Source organism: Seriola lalandi, unplaced genomic scaffold, assembly GCF_002814215.2.
Source record: "Seriola lalandi dorsalis isolate HSWRI2012SDOR001 ecotype SW California unplaced genomic scaffold, Sedor1 jcf7180002054893, whole genome shotgun sequence".
Lineage (NCBI taxonomy): Eukaryota > Metazoa > Chordata > Actinopteri > Carangiformes > Carangidae > Seriola > Seriola lalandi.
Window position 1 is genome coordinate 2478233 of NW_019525445.1, and position 21490 is coordinate 2499722.

Genomic DNA, 21490 nt, shown 5'->3' on the forward strand with positions numbered 1-21490 from the left:
CAGTTTCAATTACTTTTCTTATCGATTATTTCTCCAATTGATCGATTAATCATTTAGTGTTTATAGCTTGTTTTCAAAACCTAAATATATAGAATTTATAAGCGCACATGACAAAGAAGAGCAGCAGATCCTTCAGTGAATCCAAATTGATTATGATTATGATGAATTGATTATGGCTAATTGTAGCAGCTCTAAAGAAACTGTCAGATTAATCACAAACTCCCAGTGCTGACTCAGGCTAAACGCAGCTAGGAATGAGTCATCACAAAATGCTTGAGTCACTTGTTATGATAACAAATAGCATGTGTGTGCAGAAAATTAACAATGTTGATAACTGATTAATCGTTTCAGTGAATAAATAAAAGAGGAATGATAAACTTTTGCTACTGAAATGTGAGGATTTGTTGTTTTCCTCTGTTTTGTGTCACTGGGAACTGAACACCTTTGGTCGGAGAAAACAACCAATTTAAGACAGAAGGTTTTTTTCCATTTTCAAATATTTTATAGACGAAACCATTCGTTCATTCATTACTGAAAAAAGAAAGAAAAAGTAATGATAATAACGGCCAGTTTAAGCCTTTATACAGTAATAATGGATTATAACTCAGCAGCACAGACCTGCCCACATCAACTGCATCAGATGAGGAAAGAGTTTTTATCTGATTTATAATACTGCAGTGAGGGGTGTGTCCTCATGCATGGGTGCCTTACAGAAGTGCCTCAGCAGTCTCTCACTCTCACCCTCACAGACACACACACACAAACACACACACACACACACACACACACACACACACACACACACACACACTCATATTCCCATTTGTCTGTTACTGCCCACTCTCTGGTCTATAACAGCATGCAAGAGACCACAATCATTCGACAATCAATAGCTTTCCATTTCCATTACAACCCCGCAACTGTAGGTTTGCTGATTTTAGTATTCCTCAGTCGGTGCATCTGCCAATGAAATACATGGTGAACTTTTTAGAACTGTAGACTGCATTTGATGTTATCCTTTAGTTTTTTCTTTAGTCAGTGGAAAACTCCATGTTGAAATGCTTAACGTCAACAGCTTAAACCATTATGCAAAAATAAAACAGAGCAAATTTTCTGAATGGCAACAGGCATGTCCGAACTGTCACAGAATGTCAACAACACATAACTTAAATCTAAGTGGTGGTAGTGTTTGGCAGGGTGGGTGACCAGACTGTCAAGCCTTTTTTTAAAGACACATAATCTGAGACAGGAGTTTTTTCATTAACACTGCTTAATCACACTTCATAAATCTAAAGGCAGACAACATTTATTGGGGGTTTTTCCTTGATTTTTCTTTGAACAGGAAGCCTCAAACTGTCACATTCGCCAGCACTCGGGTCATTCAGCAACACGCTACGCTTCAATATATCATGGTAAATATAGCAAGTGACAGCTTGCTGTTTCCCAATGCTGCCAGTTATGAAGTCAGCGTGTGCCACAGCACTGTTTATTGTGTCTGAAATTATCCAGGAGTCTGTCATTTTTTCCAAATATGATTTCTCAGCAATTCTGCATTATTTTGACTAATTATATGAGAGCAACATGCAGACAGTACCTGCTCATTTTTATGTTACTGTAAATGAAGCTATCATGTATAGGTTCTATGCATCCTAGCCAGTCGTGCCATTTTCTTCCCTAGGTAGCAAAACTCCTTTGACATGGAGTTAAACAGCCTGTGCTATTATGTGGTTATGGGAATAAACCTCACCATTTGTTACAACATTAACGAGACGGCATTATCCACATAATGAACAGACACCACAGTCATAATGCTGTTGGAATTTCTGTTGCAGCCCTGGCTTTGGCAAGGACGATTTACTGGAATTCAGTGGCTCTGGTGGTGTTCGTACGACAGAATCTGAGAGTCTGAGATGGGGCCGTGAGACCAAAACTGTTTCAAGATGGAGGATTCAGGTACGTACGACATCATAGTGTGCATATTCGTGATGTGCAACTAATGACATACTGTGCCTTTTTCTCATTAAGTCTTGATGAGAAACAAGGGCAAACACAATTCCCTACCTTGTTTGAAGCCTCAGTACTTTTTATTGTTCACTGCCCCCCAACAATATCAGGGAAAGAGACAAATATTGGCCTGTTCAAAAAAATTGCTTATGCAACTGGTTGGATTTTTATAAAACTTCTATAAAATAAATAGGTGTTTTCTGGGTTTCTAGATTTAAGCAGCTGCAGTGATGAAGGACAGACCAAAGAGCCTCACACTGTGTCTTATTTTTCAATTTCAGGCATCCTGCCTAAATTGTCAAAGACAGACATTTTTATTTTGGATTTTATTTTATTTAACTAAAATCTGTGACCATATATTTAGGCCACAGAGATTCATATTAGCTTGGAATAGTGAAAAAATTCTATTGCTGGTCAAGTGAATTTGATCCTGGATTAGAACATTTACGCGAGGCATCAGTGATGTTGATCCTGATTTGCTCTGACCTTCCAAGGTCAGTGACCATGTCTTCGTTTGTCAGTCATGTCACTGCTACACCACCCAGTATTTGTAAGGGAAAACCATCTCGGTGGATGAGCTAGACACACTTATTGATAATAATGACGGAGTGTAGGTGTGTTCACACAGAAAGCAGAGCACAAAGTTTATTTGCCATAAACAGCCAATATGCAGATTATGCAGACATTATGCTGCATTCAGGCAATGTTGATAGAATGGAAAGAACAAGAGAAACACTTATTCCAACTTGGAAGTGTTCACACATTAGTTATTCCAGGTGGTTAGCCCTAGTGCTAACTGTAGCAGCGCTGTCAATTGGCCAAAATTGACCTTTAATTATTCCACATATGTAAACCACATATGTGCAAACCATTCAAATATCTATTTTTGTGCATTATGTCTAGAGTGCAAACCAATACAACGAGAGACATAGCTACTTGTATAGGTGCTCATTTGGGTGCATATCTTCGAGATTGCTAGTGCTGGAATGGTAGGCTAGGCTAGCTGTAGCTTACATAGCTTGTAAACGACTTTATCTCGATTTCCACAAATTCAGAATCCAAAAACATTTCCAAAAGTTCAGCTCTCGCTCTCACAGAATGTTAATGGAGCTTGTTACTACCGTGTTAAAACGGCATATAATAAGGATGAGTTCACTAAGGTTAGTGCGCAAGGCTTCTGTTCTTACTCATCTTCACTTCCATATGTGTACTTGCTTACTGTATGCACGCGTGTGTGACTGTGGCCTACTCTCAACACTTGGGTGCTGGGTAAACAGTAGAGGATTTGGTGTTTTCCTGCTGTAGGATTTCTTCAGCTGCGTGTTTCGACAAATTAGGACAAAGAGGGGGATTATCAAACATCACGCAAACATTACAACTTAACAACAAATCCTTCTAGAAGGTTTATCCCGATACACTGAAACCAAAAAAAATGCATACTAATGTCTGGCAATAATCTAAACAGATCAAATGGAAATTGGATGGTTTAGCAAACTGTGTGATTCAAGCTGCTTTACTCCTCTGAAGTCACTGGAAAAAGTAATTAAGTCATTTTTTTACCTTCCTAAACATCTTCCTTCTAGTGCTGACAAGCTCATCTATGAGATTCCTGGCAACAAAGTAGAGTAAAGTTCAGGTGGAAAAAATATCTTGTCATTCAACTCTTAAAAAACAAAGCACCAAAAATAACGCACCTCTCACTGCACAGGAAACTGTCATTTTCTGTTACACAAGCCAACAGTAATCAAAAATAGACGGCAGGATGTTGTTCTTGTACTACTACACCAATATCCACTGACAACTTTTTTCCACATCCACCAGACTGGAGGGAGAAGCGCTCATAGAACTGGGATGCAAATGAATAATAACCTTCCTCTGTGCTTAATAAGTGGGAATGGTCCTGGAAAAGTCCACAGCTACAAAGCAGACCAAAGGCTCTGAGAGGACATTCAAGGAGAGACCTCCATTGGCTGTGACAGAGACCGTTGTGTGGGTGGAGAGAGCAACAGGGAGGCAGGCAGAGACCATTGGAAGAGGGAAGTCATCCTGAATGTTCACCCAGTGCCTTTTCTTCAGCCCTGTTGCCTAGCGAGCAAAAATATTTACTCTTTACCAAAAACTGCACAGGATTTTTTTTTTCATTCTGGAAGAGTGAAAACAATGAGACTTATCAATCTTAATTAATTGCAGAGGCTCCTGCCAGCCACAGTCTTTGAGGAATCTTGTTTGACTGGAATGTTGATCTTGTGATAGGCAGGAATAGTGTAACCATGGCAATGGGGGAAAAAAAAACAGTCTGGATCTGATTGGGCAAGACAGGTTGAATTATAAACTCTTTCAGTCAAAGTGTCTGTTTGTGTGTGTGACTGAATTTAAGTGTGTCAAATCACATCCCCACACGACAAACCAAACAAGGGTTGTATTTTCCTGCCATCACAGCTGTATATCGGTTGTCATGGTGAGTCGCACGGCAACGTCTGGGTGGCCACGGGTTATTTTGTTTGCGCTCGAGCCCACTTCGCTGCAGCCTGCATGGCGATGGCACAGTCTGTTGTGGTGGGGCCCTGTTTTGTGGTGCGTCAACAGGGGGAACGGGTTTCATTTCCTAGTGCAGAGCCACCGAGCTTCATGCCCACAGATGCTCATTCCAGCTGGAGGGGATTACTGATGACATGTACCAGCCTGGAACAACACTGAGGCTGCTGTGAGAGGGTATGAGGGAAGGGAAGAACCACACCTAGAAATCTGACAGAGCCACTCTGGCTGAGAGCAGACATAAGGAAACAGCTGGAACAGACTGGACAAGCATGGAAATACAGAGGGAAAGTCTGGGAGGGAAAGAGGGTTAGAAATGGGTATAGTAGTTATGGTCTTTCTGTGTAAGCATGACTGTGGGATGTTCAAAACAGATAATTTATTCTTACTTATGTTCTAAGTGTATCTCTCAAGGCCAGTGACACCAACATTGTAAATTGGTTAAAGAGTTTCTAATACATTCAATGCATACTTTCAGACATTCACAGATTAGTAGTGCAAAGACCCAAGCCCCTGTGTTCCTACCAAAGACAAAAATTCTTTAAAAATGTGTCACAAATATGTATATATGTCTTTTTTGTTTTTTATGTTCCTCTCCAGACATGTTTTAAACTATGTAAAAATACTTATTGAGAAATTCTGGATAAGGCCTTGTGCCCCGCCCACCACCGCTACGCATGCTAGGTTGAAAGAGAAGTGTGTATCAAGATGGTTAGTGGAGGGAACATCCGAAAAACTCATCCACATTTGAGCCTCAGTCAGACCCAAACTCAGGAGATTGTTGAGTTTGTTGTGACAAAAATTGGAGACTAGAATACGTATCAGAACGGTAAGCCGTAGTTATTTGATTATGTTGTTTGTTAGCTTGTAACTGGCAGTGGTTGACACAGTTAGTGGCTGTGCTCAAACTCTTGCTCTCTGCTGCCACAAGGTTTCGGTGACTGGTGAAAGAGCAGAGAGATGGTTAGTGTTAGAGGAAAAAAGTCAGACCAAGACTCAGATGAGAAGTTTGTTGTGACCAAAATTGGCCAAAAGCAGACATATCAGAATGGTTAGCATAGTTAGCATCTTTTATTTATTTACGTTGTTTGTTAGCTCGTAACTAGCAGTGTTAGTGGTTGTGCTAATGCAAACTCTAGCTCTCCGTACTGACAAGGTTTCGGATTTATTTTGCCGCTCTCTCGTCCCCACAAGTTGACGGGATTGGTTCCTTAGGTTTGTATGAAACCCTGGCTGTCTGAATCTGTTTTTATGATCATTGGTTCACTGCAGTTCCAAGGTGGAAATACTCAGTCATGGTGTTGACTGATTATTCTGCACATGATATGTCTTGTATTATATTAAAAAAAAAACACCATATGGACATATTAACAGAGTCAAACACTTGATTTTCATCAGAAGGGGTTTGGATAATGGTGGAGGTTTATGGCATAAAAGAATAAGCAAAACCAGATTCTGGTTACACAGACAACATTTGTTCAAAGGATCATTATTGTTGTTTTTTTTATGACAAACGCTGAAGATAAGGAAAAACTAGAACATTCACAGGCTTATCCTTCAAGTTATATCATTACATCAGTCCCAATTTTTGATGCTATTTATGGCCGATATTTTTTCAGCAATGGCCATTCAGTGTATTTGCGTAACTGTTTCTCTATGTAGTAGTGGTCATTGTTACCGGCACCGCCCATCTCAAGGAATTCACAGGAAGTGAATGCCAGCTGGTGCAGTTGTAATTCAATCATGAAGTCAGTTTTATTGTGTTGGATGACATTGTTGACTGACATCTTTGTTAAAACAACATAACGGGTTGGATTTTATCAGGCCACAGTTTGCTTCTGAGTAAAGCTGCTCACAGCGTGTTTGCTGGCTGATGTAGGTATCATTTTGAAATGCACTTGCCATTACCACCAGTAACCACAGTGGTCGCCACATCAAGCAGAACTGAAATCTTCAGAATAATAACTTCAGTTTATTGGAGGAAGGACTGGACTACCATGAAATGATGAAAACAAACAGTGGTAAATCAGTGTGAAAAATGTGGTGTGGGGTGAAGCCACAATATCGCTGCGCTTACTCAAGTTAACACGTTAGTTACAACTGGATGAAGCTTGTCTTTGAGGATTGCAACAACCTTCCAAATGAAAAATTTAACCTCAGTACCCCCCCAGATATCATGTATCTTGAGACCATCAAGCTGCACAAAACTTGCTGGTGTTAGCAATCTTTCCGGTCTGTGATTTCATGCCTCAGTATCAAACTAAGAGGGAGAGGAGACAGATCTTATCTCGGTGAGTCTAGTGCTCTCCATTGCAGCATTGCCCTCTGATTCTGTCTGTGGATATGGGTGTTTTGATATAAATACTACGCCTTTCATAGGTTAAATGCCCCAGAATTCTAGCATAAAAACAGATCCAAAGGAAGAAACACCCAACCTCTCTGTAGGGCGTTGGTAAAATTCAAATTTCCATCCCTATAATACCTTGGAAATTCTGGCCCACCTTAGCATATTATAGTAGAGACATGCCCTACTTTAAGATGACTGACATCAAGAGACTCCTCAAAATAGGGATATAGAATACAGGACGCCTACAGGATAAAGCTACTCCAGTCTTCCCCCAAATCCCCCCTTTGGTGTGGTATCAGCTGAGAAGACGAGACAAAGGATGTGGCTCCCACAGCTGGGCAACACACCCCTGACTGCAGCCTGAGCTGCAACAATGAAAACTAGAAGGCAGGCATTTTGGACTCACATACACACACATACACACAGAAGGAGAGGGAGTGGGAGAGGTTTCTCTGCAGTTGTAACACACGCCAGCACGCAGCTGTGAAACGCCAGCAATCGACACCAATGGCTGTGCAACACCAGTTCAACCTCCACCCTTGATGCTCTGACAGGAGTCTGAGTCTTTCTCCTTCTGGTGATGCAAGAATACAAGAGCCCCATTACAAGGCCGGCTTATCACAGCTCATCACAAATGGGCGTGTACCCCCCCATCCCCCAACCCCCACCTCTCCTTTCCTCTTCTCCCTCTCACTCTCCTCTGCACCAGCCTGCAACATGAACAGAAGCCCATGTCTGAAGTCTGCAGGGGACACATTTTATCCCGCACATGAAAATAAATGGGGCCCTTTGAGGAAATAATGAGCTGAAGCACAAAGAATGGGAAATTATTTTATAGAAATCACTTTTTTTCTATTATTTGCCAGTTAATAATCAGGAGACAATATGATTGAGCTATAATATCATTAGGATGCTCTTAAGTATGTTACTAAAAACACTGCATTAAAATGGCAAAGAAAGCTCATTGACAATGAGACTACTGTTCAATAGACTCCCACATCAATGATCAATTAGGCCCAGAATAAATCCATGACAGGAAGGGCTGAACACATTCTTGTCAAAATGGCTATAACGTGATTTTCATCGCTTCACTGAAATGGAAAAAAGTAAGATACATATAGGGGTTGTGAATATGCTATAAAGCACATTAATGCAATGTAATAATGATATGCTGCCAAGGCACATTTGAAAATGATCAAAATGATCGGGTCACTATAAACTCGCAGCTCTGCGCTGCAGACAGCAGACAGTCCCTGCAGAAGCATTACAGTGATTTTTTAAGGGCGAGCCGGCTCGACACACGCATGGATACCCTCAACAAAGAAGATGCAGGACACCTTTAAGAAAACGCCTTTATCTCCCTGCCTCACTGTCACTGTGGCGGCCACTCATGCCATTTCGTCGTGCGCATTTTTTTTTTTTCATCGGCTTCCTGCGGTCAAGTCTGACAATAGAAAAGACAAATAACAAGCCCGGAGTCGTGCTGGGGGCAGCGATATAGACGACAGTATGTTTAAGATACATCGACGCGGTGATTGAAAAATTGCAATCCCGGAGATTTGCAACAGCAGGCATCAAAGTTCCTATAGCCAATGAGGCATAAATAACTCCTTTACTCACTGTGATCTTTGGGATGTTCTTTTTTCCTTGATAAGACATTTTTCGTTCGGTTCCACCTTCAAAATCAAGCTTTAAAAAACGGTATTCCCTCTTTACGGATGCTGCAGCGGCCCTCGCCTGGATGGGAGCTTCAGGGAATGGTCGCCCCTCTGTCTGTGCGATGTAAAGTGCCTCGCAGAGTGCTATAGGAGCGTCTCTGGTCCAGTCACCCGGCCCCTCCCTCAATAGGCTCAATTGGAAAGAGGCGGTGTGACAATCTTTCCACTGGAGGGCGCAGTGGAGCAGCTGGTGATCAGTCTGCAGCCACCATCCAGTTGTCTGCATGACTGAGCTGTCGCACATTCTTCCTCGCACATATACAGCACATATCAAATTATATTAGTGATTATTAACCGGAGGTCATTCTTCTCTCATAAACATCAAGTTGACCTGAATTAGCTGGTTTACAAATTCACACCCATGTTCTCTCTGTGTATCTCTTGCCAAAGTCACTCAAGAGATGAACTGTTAGCCATTAGATTAGAATAAATTGCACTGTACTGTATAGGCAAAAGGAAGCAGCAAAAGCAAGACTCTCTAATCCAGGGAGAGTACAAACAAATCCAATTATATGAATAAATTCCAGGTCACATTTTCTGTTTAAATAGAAATATTATATTATATTTGAGTAGGTTAGAGTGTAAATCTTTACCAGTTATTACCTACAAGATTGTGTGGTTTTGTTTTTGTGAACACAGAGGAGGGGCAAAATGGTGGAGCAGCTGTCACAGAGCCTGTCCACCACATTACACACCCCACATGTCTACTCCCCACGACACACACACACACACACACACACTCACCCTCCACTCCACCAGCACTCCCCTCCTCAGCACTAATGCACTCATACCGGCGTGCACGTGACTGACATGTGCATGTGTATAAATTATAAACTGAAAAAAATCATAGTCACATTCAGTAGATACTCTTCATAGCTTCCAAGAAGAAAAACGTAGATTAACAGCACAGAAGATTTGAAGTTAAATGTTTAAAGGCTTTATTTGTATAATTATGTGTATGCTTCATTTAACAATTCAAAGAAATTATGGGCCGCAATGAAAAAAAAATCATCATCTATGTGGTTAATGTCATACGCCGATCATCTCAACATATAAGATGCAGATAGGCTGATCTATTTAGGCCTATACAAGGTGGTCTTATAAAGATGATTAAAAAAAAGATTTTTTTTTTAATTTTGGAGGAAAACACTTTCTTTGTATTTAGATGTCAAAACAAACAAAACGAAACAAAAAATCTCAATAAATTGCTCCATGTTACTTACAGGACAACTAACAACACTACTACTAATAAAGGTTTTAACTGTCATATATGCTCATAATTGAGGGATGAGTCATTTAAAGAGGATTAAAATAGGGAATCATTTCATAATTAGTTCATGTTGTGTGTCTCATAGCAAAAATCTACAAGTGTTGATGCTTGAACTGCATGCTTGTGTAACACGTTGGCCAGTTTACTACATTTATTTTCAAAATATCTCATCTAGTGTAGCATCTCACCATGAACATCTCTCCACAAGCACAATTTTTTTATACTGGGTTAGGAGATAAATGTTTTTGAAATAGATTTGGTTGTTAAAAGGACACAGCTCCTGCATACTGACATGTCCTTTCATGGCAGTTAGGGAGTAAGGCATTACCTCAGCATTCCCAGGGCCTTGGAGAATGCATCAACAACGCACTTGAAGTTTGCAGGCCTGCTACCTCTGCAGACCACATTAACCAGCTGACACTGACAGACAGGCAGGGGGGCGGACAGATCAAGGATGCAGAAGAGACTCTGTCGGGTCATCGAAGCCGTACCAGCGGGCTTGCTACCTTGGTGGCCTCAAATGGAAAAGAGAACTGATAAACTTTCACCAGCAATCATATTAAGAGACACCATTAACCTATACCCATCAGCATGATCATGTTTCGTGCTCTCGCTAATGTGTCATCACTTAATGCCAAAGGATACAGGATGAATTTAGGAAGGACACCGGTGACAGTGAATTCGATGCTTATGAGATTTAGTTTATGACTTCCTCTGGGTGAGAACAACAACATACACACCATCACAAGGATCACGTTTGGTTAATGGGGCAAATCTTAGTGGGATTAAAAGGGAACTTCAGCAATTTTGTGATACATTTCCATAAAGTTGAGGGATTTAAAAAAAAAAAAAAAAGATGGTCAACATCAAAGCAGCAGAGGTCAAGCTCCAAAAACACTCGATCCTACATTTCCCATAATGCAACTCGACAACTCCCTTTGTTGTACTGAGTTACACACCCTTTTTTTTTTTTTTTTTTTATAATCCTGACACTCCAGTATGTAACACAGTCTTTCTGAACTGTCTCTGAATCACGATTATAGTTGAATGTTTTACCTACTGCACCTTTAATAATTGACCTGTGGGATACTGTCATAATTTACATTGCACCTTACACCCGTGCATATGGACAAGCTTAAACATATCAGCGCATAGGTGCGCCTGTACTGTATGTGTGTGTCAGTGTGGATGTAAGTGTGTAAAGTGCCTCTCCCAGTCTGACTTCCACCCTGCAGAACAACAAAGAGGAGAAGGGAAGCGGGGGTGGAAGGGTTGGGGGGTTCATCCCTAAAACAGGCCAACCAGGCATCTGGCTGGCCACTCCCCATTATTCACTTCATTACAGCAGCTGATTACCCTAATTAGCTCACCAGACAGGAAGAGACCAGTAACATATACAAATATGATCATTATTGTTTACCATTACTACATCCACCAAAGCTTATTCAATATAGACAATTACTTTGCTATAGCCATAAGATAACCATGCATTAACCCCTGACAACCAACAGACTGCAGCTTTATAATGACATTCTGAATGAGATGAAATGGCATTGAAACTGGGAAAAGAGACACTGGCTTTTCCACTTATCATTAGTTTGCATGTTGAGCCTGACTGGCTTCCAGAGTGTACTAAATAATATCAGAAGAGTAAGCATGCCCTATCTCTGCTGTCAGTCTGATGTCCTCACACAGTTTCTACACCAAGCAAAAAAAACAAAAACAAAACACACACACACAGCCTAACTCTTGTCTGTTGAATTCTGCTGAATCATCTGGTTACCTCAGGAGGTGCAATATTGCAGTTCAGCATCAGGCCACAAGGAGGAAATTGGCTGCCAGCCACACTGAAGATGTCTACCTTCATGCTTAGGGGAAAAACTTAATTTTTATACCATAATGGACTGTGACAGTAAAGGCTGTAAAAGGCAGGATACAGTTTATATTTAGAATTCAGAAGAGACAAATCAAAATGTATTGTGAGGATTCAAATGCAGATAGATGGAGATAGGTTGGTGAGGGTGTGCGTGCCAAAGAGTCTGCTGTCTGGCAGAGAATCAATGACAGCACAAAAATCACTGATGCATAAATGATAAGGACAAACCGTTCAACCACAACAGTGAGAAAAGTAAGGTAAAAAAGTATTTTCAAGAAAACTTTTCTCATTTCTACCATAGATAATTTATCAGTATTCCCAAGTCTCCAGTGAATCCAACAGAGGGAGATAAGAGATCTGCCACGACAGCAGACTGTTTTGTTTTACCTTCACTGTGCCCTTAGACTCAGATCGAGCAGTATTTCAGTTGTGGGAACGGTAAGTGGGACTGGCATCAAAGGGCAACACAATACATGACAGAGCATCTAGACATTCAAATGAATTTACTTTAAGTGATTATCTAGAAATTTTCCAATTAAGATTCTAAAAATTCCAAGAGCTCTTGGTGGGAAAATGTATGATACTGCTTTTTCATTGGTATCCTCTAAAGCAATACACACCATTTAGCGGCACAATTACAGCAAACGCAATCAATGCTGCCGGTGATCTCAGACCAGAGCTGACCGTCAGGCTGATAATAACTTTATGCATTTAAGCATATTAAATTTTACTTGATTCTATTTGACTCTAATCTATGACATTGGATAATTTGATAATGTTTTAACTCTTCCCTGCTCCCTCACATTTGAACTTTATTGCCTTAAATCATTACTTTTGATTTCTCTTTTTGGAAAACACATCTTCTGCAGCAAAAATGAAAAAGAAAGACTTGAGAACGGATCATTTGGTTTTTTGTGTTTGTCATTGTGACAGTCGGCTTCACTTTGCTCTGGTGCTGAACATTTCAAACCCTGCCTCTCTCTGTGCCTCTCTCTCCATGGTGCTGAAACATTAAAGCCCAGCCTCTCCTTGAATGTCTCACCGTGGTGCCACACACATGACATCATCAAAACATTCTGATCACTGAGGACACCTATGATTTCTAGCAACAACAGGCCTTCTTCTACTGCCGACAGTCTATGATTTCTAGCAACAACAGGCCTTTTTTCACTGAAGACAGTTTGACGTAAGGAAAGCACAGGTCTAAATAATAAAATGAATGATGGTTTAATTCCATTTAGCTGCTTCAGTTTCAGGATCCTGGTATCGCGCATGCTGGCTCACTGTCACACTGTGATGGCAAATGACTGTGTGTTTCCATCCACTACTGTTATACGAATAAAAGGAGTGAGTGGCCCTAATTCTCCATTAAACTGTTGCAGAAGAAGAATGCAATGATGTAATGAAAAGAGAACCAGCCACGGTGGAAAACAAAGTTAAAAAACATAATGGAAAAATGACATTTATGTTTCGCTCCACACAGATCTGATGTTTTCATCTGCTGCCATTTTTCATCTCTTCAGTGGACAATAAAAAATAAATAAATGAAAAAAAAGGATTATTTTGACATATATTAAGGTTGCGATATGAGTCACGCTTTCAGTTGGAATGGCCATTTTTGCATTTCATTGTTACTGCAAAAAATAAAATAAAAAAATGATAATGATATGATTTTTGTTGGGGCTGGTAACAAACAAGCCTGTTCCCTTACGTGTGGAGAATATGATTTGTATTGCTGTAACACTATGATGCTTCATTTATGGTATGTTGTGACACATTATACCTTTATCAAAAGAAGAAAAAGAAAAAAAAGAAAGAAAAAAAGCAGCTCCTTTGATTTGGATATTGCACTTGGCCATATTGCAATTTTGATAACATTTAGATGAATTGTTCAGACCTAGTGGACACCTCAGTCACATGCTTCATGTAGATCATGATTTATTCAGTAAGTCTGTTTCTATTGTCACACTGATCTGAACTTTTCCACCTAAGTCAAGCGTAAACATTTTTTTTGTGTGATATATGAAGTATTTTTTTTACCTCTTTGGAAGAAAAATGTCAGGCAAGTAAAATGGCAAGTATGACAATTTTTTCAGTAATTAATGAGACAGCACACTGTACTGAACCACACTGAACTTGATGGGACTTTCTGTTGCTAATGATAGAAAGGCTAATTCTGCTACCACCACATGCACCACTAGATCTACCTGTATGACCCCTTCTCAGCCATATATAATCAGCTCTTACATGATAGCAATTGAACAAAATCACCTATACCAACACTCACCATGAACATTTTTAGCAACCACCTGAAAACCCCCTAGATTGCTCATGCAGAAGGAGGCACTATGTGATTATTAGCTGTTCTGATTCTTTTATGCCACTGAGATGCACATGCTATAGATGTTTTTTTTTTCCAAACCGTACGTACTGCAGGTTTTAAAGTAAGAAAGATATTTCTCAATTACAGTTGGTGTGTGTTACACTTCTAACCTGTGTGGTATGAAACAACAAAATATAAAACTGAATTTAGTTGTCCAACTACTTGTGACTTCACTCCTCTCTACTAGGGCTACACTATGTCACCGGCTTGCATTTGAGCTTGTTGTTTTAATGGACCTACAGTTGTCACAAAAATAGCAGGTCAATATGTTGCTGAATGTGTGGGCACAACACTTGTTGCACTTTCTCTGCAGCCAAATATTTAGCATCATGGTCGCCAGCTCTGTGGTTTCACTTAAACAGAAGTAATGTCTGCAGAGGCCCAGGGTTGTAGCGATGACAGAAATTTTCATTGGTCCAGCCTTGAGGCTTTCCAGTCTGTGGCCTTGGTTACTTGAGTTTTTTTGTTTTTTTTCTTCATTACATTGTCTTAATACATTGGCTGAGTTCCCCTGCAGTATTCTTCAAGGGTTTAAGAATAATAGTAGCCAAACAAACGTTGTTGAATGTTGGCTGTGGGTGGTAAGACTCGTTTCCCAGCCATTTTGGCAGACTGTGTGTATTTTTTAAATTCACTGAGAAATTGAATTTACTCCTTACTCCACTCATGGCTGTTAACTATTTGTTTCATACTATTCGAAGCCCCATGATTAAGATACTGTATCTGTTCTGCAATGCTGTTAAATCATCTCTACAGTTTTTTCAGGAAGCTTTATCATCATAATCAGTTAGGCCATTTAGTGATGTGGCAGAATGAAACATCCAAAGCCAAGATGAAGTACAGACTTTATTAAGGTGTGGCCCACAGCCTGACAGCGTCAGTGTCAGTGGGAGTTCATTAGTAAGTTAATTGTGTTTGTATAACTAGAAGGCTGTGAGCCTATAGGCTACTGAGGTCGTTTCCATTTTTAGCTCACAAATCTTATTTCTTTTCTTATATCTTATATTTCATATCTGCTCTGCAATTAACCATCATAAAACATCACTTATTAAATAAATAAGGAACCAGGAAGGAGAAAGTAAAACTAACAGGCACAACAGTGACACACAGTGAGGAAACCAGCCCTGTCATTTACACATGCTGCAGCCAGTCACGCAAAAGTTAAAAAAAGTCCCCTTACCTCCTCATCTCCCAGGTTCTGCAACACTTCTTTAGCACCGCTGGTTCTTATCTCAACCTGAGCTGAGTCTTTCCCTCGTTGCCTGCTTGCAGCGGGACTTCCAACACCAGAGGAGCTCCTGCTGTCACTCGCCGGGCTCCTCGCCTCCCGACCGGTCTCTCGCTTCGCGGTCCTCGGGGTGCGGGAGCCCCTCTGGCCGACGCTCAGGGCATCAAAGTCTATGGTTTTACTCTCAAACGCGCCCTCGACGCTGCAAAACAAGCCGCCGTATTTCTGCCGGGGGACCTGGTCGGCCGTGCCGGGTCGGGCGAGATAAACCGGCAGGTCGTCCTCTGCCATGTCCCAGTTTCCCCTGCGCTCTGCCATGGTGGAGCCCTGCACAAAGTGACCGAGAAAGACGGTGAAACTAGTGCTCAAGTGGTGTGTGCCTGCTAGTGTGAGTGTGCGTGTGTGTATGTGTGTGTGTGTGTGTGTGTGTGTCGTGCTGCGAGGAAGCCAGGGCAGACAGGCAGGCAGGAGTTGAGTTAAAGCCAGAGGTGGCACTGTAGTGGCGGTGGCGCCAGATGCAAAGAAAGCTTATGGTTTTATGTCAGATATTTCTTTTTATAAATAAGTTTCATTGATTGGATTGTGGTCTTGGGTCTTTTTGTTTTGAGTTAGTTTTTTAAATCAGCCAGTGAGATTAACTAAGTGGACACAGGTGCGTGAGTGTGAAAGGAGCTGTCCTTTTCAGCACCACTTAAGACGCGACACGCGCACCCACCACGCTCACCACCCCCACCCACCACCCCCCTCTGGCTTGGCGAAAACACTTCACCTCAAAGTAGGATAAAAGCTGGTGCTTCTTCGTGTCTGTATGTGTATGTGTGTGTGTGTGTGTGTGTGTGTGTGTGTGTGTGTGTGTGTGTGTGTGTGTGAGCCTTCTGCAGCAACACCCTGGGGTGATTACTCTACGCCAGCACAAATGAGACAGGATCGTGTCAGCACCGCGGGAGACAAGCAGCTTTCAGGCTAGAGGGTCTCAAACTGAGAGACTGCTGAGTCAAGGGAGCTACAAAAGGGGGTAAGCAGGAGTCAACGCCGTCACTCAGTCAACAGGAGGGCAATTATGTAACGGGCCCATATATCAGCATGTTTCACAAGTCTGAAAACAAGCCTGTACAAACCAGTTAAAGTCTGAAAAACTTACATCTGCCTTGAACTACACTGAACCGCAGCCAATGTACCTTATCTTCCTAAGACTAATGAGCCTTCATGAGAAGGAATCCCATTAAAATTATAATTCACTGCCTTCTTATCTGCCAAAATTCCACTTATCAAAAACAGAATTGTTGTTTTTGATAAATAAAAAAGTGGAAAAAAATAAAATAATGGCAGCTCAGTCCTGAACAGCATACAGTCTTGAACAGTACACAGCATGGCTTTGGTTCAGCTCATAGGTGGATTAGAAATAACATGTGGCTGCCTTCAGAGATCCCATTGAAGTGCAAAGTGTGTGTGTGTGTGTGTGTGTGTGTGTGAGAGAGAGAGAGAGAGAAAGAGAAAGAGAGCACACAGTCCACAGAGATGAGAAAGAGTCTCAAGGTCAGTCACACTGTCGGCTGCAGTGAAGTCAAACAGGGCCTGTCCTCAAGTCTCATCTAACAGGTTGTCATCAATGTTTTTCAGGCAGGGAGCCACTGCAGTCACGCCAGCATCCAGTGTTTTTTCTTTTTTTTCCTGTTGAACCCCTGTCAAACCAAAGAAAAAAACAAACACAAACTCATGCATGGCAACCAAACTTAAACTTTTTAAATCCGTGACCCTGATGATGAAAAGTGAGTATGTTTCTAAGCAAGAGGAGAACATCTATTTGAACATCTCTTATCCTTTTGCTAATATATGCTAGAATGAAGGAAATGACTGCTAGACATTAAATACAGGATCACGCAGATTACAAAACTCAAAATGAGAAGGAAGAGTCTTCCATACATGTTCTTTTGTTGTTATCTTATTTCATAGCAGCTGACCCTTGCAATATCTGCAGATCAGAGAAAAAGCATGGGAAGGAAAAGAAAAAGAAACCATCACGCACTAAATTCTGAAAAGACGGCTTTGTGGAGATTTTTTTTTGTCATGGGACTGAAGCTGGGTAAAATATGATAAGTTGCTCTTATTTCCACACATTCCTTGCTGAATACCACTGTCGCAGTTCCTGTGGCTCCGTTGGCATCTAGTGAAGCAACTTGTCAGGCCAGCAGAAATTTCCACTCACATGAATGTGATTAAAGCATCAAGGCTTGTGAAGATGCCAGGAGTCCACTGAAAGTTCCCGCCTCTGTAATTCTATGGTAACTTAGTGAGTCTCAGTGTTTTCTGGGGGTGTCTGTTCTCCTGCCCTCTAGTGTGTTACTTGTGTTTTAGACGGTAAATAATGCTGAGAGGAAGAGGAGGACAAAAAACAAAAGTGACAGCATTCTTTAGGTTTTCCTCCCCCAACAGCTTTGTGTTTTGGCTGGCCACACACTGACACCAAGCAGCTCGGATGACTTGACGAATTAAATGTTATGTGAAAGAACAAGGACAGCGCTCAGAGGCTCCTGCGGAGTGTGTTTGTGCTGCACTGTACCCTGTTTTACTGTGGTCGGGACAGAGCAGACTGACTGGGAGGCAGTGGAGCCATCAGCTCTCACTGTCTGGCTTTCAAAGTCGGTGATGTCATGATAGCTACAAACCATAATAACAAAACAGTCAGTGAGTTGTTTATTGCATTTGGGCGCAAGAGAATTTGCAGCGTCACTGTGGAAGCAAAGTGAGTAGGTGATTATAAAGAAAGTACATGATGGGTTGTCTGGTATTTTCCAGCAAATAATGACCACAGATTTTGGCATTGCACCTTTTGAATGAAATATAGACCCTGTGACACGGAGCTGTTTGGCACTTGGTCAGGAAGATCACTAACAGGATATTGCTCTGACTTAACGAGGCTTTTAAAGCAGTGACAGCAGCAATGCTGGAATGAAGCACCAGACTCTCCCTCCATCATCATATTAAAAATGGATGTAAGGTAGGCCAGCTAGCAAAGACAATAGCTTTCCTTTTTGCCACTGGCTTGAGTTCATGTTCATTCAGGCATGACGGGATGACGGCGGATTAGAAGGAGAGTTTGGCAAATTCAAGCCTAGTGGTCTTCATGGATTTGGCACAAAAGGCCTCACGGCAAGCAAACCTTTAAAGAAGTGGGTAAGTGGGCCACTGTTCCACAGGCAAGTCAATAGGAGTTAATTCAAAGAGGAAACCATAATGCACAAGGTCTGACAAGCACAAGTGAGTTCTGCATTGGCTCACCTTTATTCAACACACTGAATAAACTGAGTGGTCAAAAAAATAATTACTGTCCTTAGATGGTCTTAATAATGTCCGAACCCTGGATCACCACCTGTGTTTTTTTCAGTGTGTGTGTGTTCTGTTAAAAGAATGTGTTTTTTCTGACAGCACAGTAGGATTTTTTTTTTTTTTTAAGCATAGCAGCCATTAATATGTTTAGTCTGAGAGCACACCTGTGCTTGAGTTTACCGGTTCCACCAGTCCGCCCTCACACCTACAGTATATTTAGTTTGGCTCCTCTGGTTGGCTCATCTTCATTGGTGCGTTTTTTTTTTCTGGCCTCTGTAATGAAACTAATTTCATGCTGTATATTTTCAGAAACACAGTATAAACTTTTCCCTTCCGATGTAGTCAAAAAAAAAAAAAAAAAAAAGGGGAGAAAGATCTGAAGTCAAAGCAGAAGAGGAGGAAGGAGAAACCTCATCTCAGCTGCTTTGCAACGTACCTCATAATGGCTGAAATGCTTTCCTACTAATTTCACTTCTATCAGCAGAATCATTTCGCTCCTTTAACTGACTTTAAGATATTTGTACATTGCGAGTTGGCAGTTTACTGTAACTGTTGTTGAAATATTTGATGAAAGCAAACAAGTGTGTTGCCAGTCTCACATGTTTAATAGGAGTGTTGAGTGATGAAGTCAATGTTGCTATAGAGCTGAACAGAACAGACTGGGCAGCTGCTTCCGCCTGGGATGGTTTGGCTGCTGACCAGCTGCTGCTGAAATAAGGTTAAAGAGCCTCCAAGGATGTGCTGTGTACGTTACTCTGAGGATCTCTTACAGCTAGGCAGGCTCCCTAACACACAGTGGCACAGAGGTTTACATGTTATCCAGAATGACTCATGATTAAAATATGACACTCAAACCATCCACCCCTTCTCCCAGCTCTGTCAAGTAGGTTTCAGCTGAAGGTCTGTGCTGGAAACGCACCTACAGTTGATTTTCTGCAGAGGAAGCTGTTTCCATTAGCACACAACAAATATGCCGTAAAGGATTATGTGTTCAGAAACAGAGAAATATGCAGAATTTAATGTAGATTGCAGGAAAAATGCTATACTAACACATTTCATTAGGTCTTTTTTTTTTTTTTATTTAAAACTTTATTCTGCCATTTAAATTAGTGTTGGAAGGCATTGATTCAGTCAGTGCACACTGTAACCTCTGACAGTGACCTCTGTGTGGATGGTGAAAGGAGGACAGATAGAAGTGCTTTTATGACAGACATCCTTTAGCAGGACGGATCTACTGCACAAAATCTGGCTCGACCTCTGTTCTTGTCTGGCTTGGCAAGGACAGTCATGACCAAAGTGAAAAGACAGACTGTTATCCTGGACTGACTCTGCTCTGTGTCCTGTGTAGCTTTAAAAAAAAAAAAATCCTAATGCGGAAAAGCCTACTGTTTAACAAGCTTGTGAGACAACTGGAGCGTTCACCGCTTCAGTGTAGTAAGGAAGATTTTATGATTCTCATAATGTACCACACAAACTGTGTCCTAACACTGAGCGTTTGTATGATTGAGCTGCAAAATCAATTGGAAAGCTCTGAGATATCACACAGAAAATGATTTGCACTGAAGAATACTATCGGATTTGACCGGCAAAGGACGTACAGTGGCTACAGTACCTCGGGTGTTTCTGTCCAGTGATTATGAATGAAACATGTGCAGAGCACATCAGATGGAAGAATAACCAATACCAGCCGCAGCTCAAAGCCCATTTCCCCTCTTCCTGACCTGAACAAAGCAGAACTCCACTAACCAGCACAACTGATGACAGCTGCTGACAGACACTGACACGAGTCAATAAATAAAGCTGTGCAACACAAACAATAAAATAGTGCATATTGTTAAACTATATCCCGTTTAACATGGTTACCCCAGACATAAGAGATTATAATAAAAATCAATAGGTTAAAAGGTCATTAGTTGTTGACCTAACAGTCTCATCACAAGTACTGTTTAGTAGCTGTTCTGGAGCTTTCGAATGTATCACAAGATCTTCAGCAGGTGAAGCTGCCCTGTTATCGTGGAGTGGTAAAAGTTTAAATTGAAATTTTTTTCATTTGTTTTATCAGCTGCTGTTTCCAAATCAAGAATACACTTTCAGTTTCAACATTTCAGCCAACATGGATGAAAAGAAAAATAATAAAATTTTAACATCTAATAACTCCAATAAAAACAGACCATCTTCTGAGGAAGACTGTGAGACATGATCGAAAGCGCCAGAGCAGCTACTAAATGGAATTTGTTGTGAGGCCACAGTTGACAGCAAAAAAAAAAAAAAGTAACACACTGAGATGCTTTTTAAAAAACAGGACACAGATAATAATCTTATCTTAATCATTTCAAACCAAATGTTAAAATGAGTGTCTTCCCTTTCCCCCACAAAACACTGAGCCGAGCATTTTCAAATATGATTACTTAAAAGGTAAACTGTACATAGGATAAATAAAGAAATGAGATAAATATCTAAAACGTCTTTTACCTGATATAATTATTTAAGACTCAAGTATGTGAATTTATTTTTTGGAGTCAGGATGTAGAAAGCAGAACGGTGCAGAAATGTAAGAAAGCAAAAATATAAGGAGGGTTAAAAATGCTCACCTTCAACACAAAAACCGGTACCAAGCATACCTGTGATAAAGATGTGAAAAGAAAACAATTTAACCTTCAAGGTCAAAGGCCATAATGTCTTTTTTTTTTTTTTTTACAGCTTTGCTCCTTTTATCTGTTTATTTAATAATCTAGACGAAAGTAGGAGGAGGGGTTAAATTCTCACTGGAAGACAGACGGTAAAGATTAAAAAAAAAAGAAG

The 21490-nt window shown here is 40.9% G+C and overlaps 1 protein-coding gene across 2 annotated transcripts in view; it reads right to left on the minus strand.

The window, feature by feature from the left end:
• The window catches only part of dpysl3 (dihydropyrimidinase like 3), a 39529-nt gene extending 23835 nt beyond the window's left edge, over nt 1-15694 (minus strand). Inside the window, exon 1 of one of the 2 annotated variants that reach the window (XM_087180135.1) lies at nt 15314-15694. In XM_087180135.1, the coding sequence (XP_087036261.1) occupies nt 15314-15679 (366 nt within the window). In that variant the 5' untranslated portion in view covers nt 15680-15694. Of the gene's footprint in view, nt 1-8506; nt 8690-15313 lie in introns of those variants that run through there. The other variant, XM_023429387.2, reaches the window with a different exon arrangement.
• Between the last annotated feature and the right edge of the window lie 5796 nt (nt 15695-21490).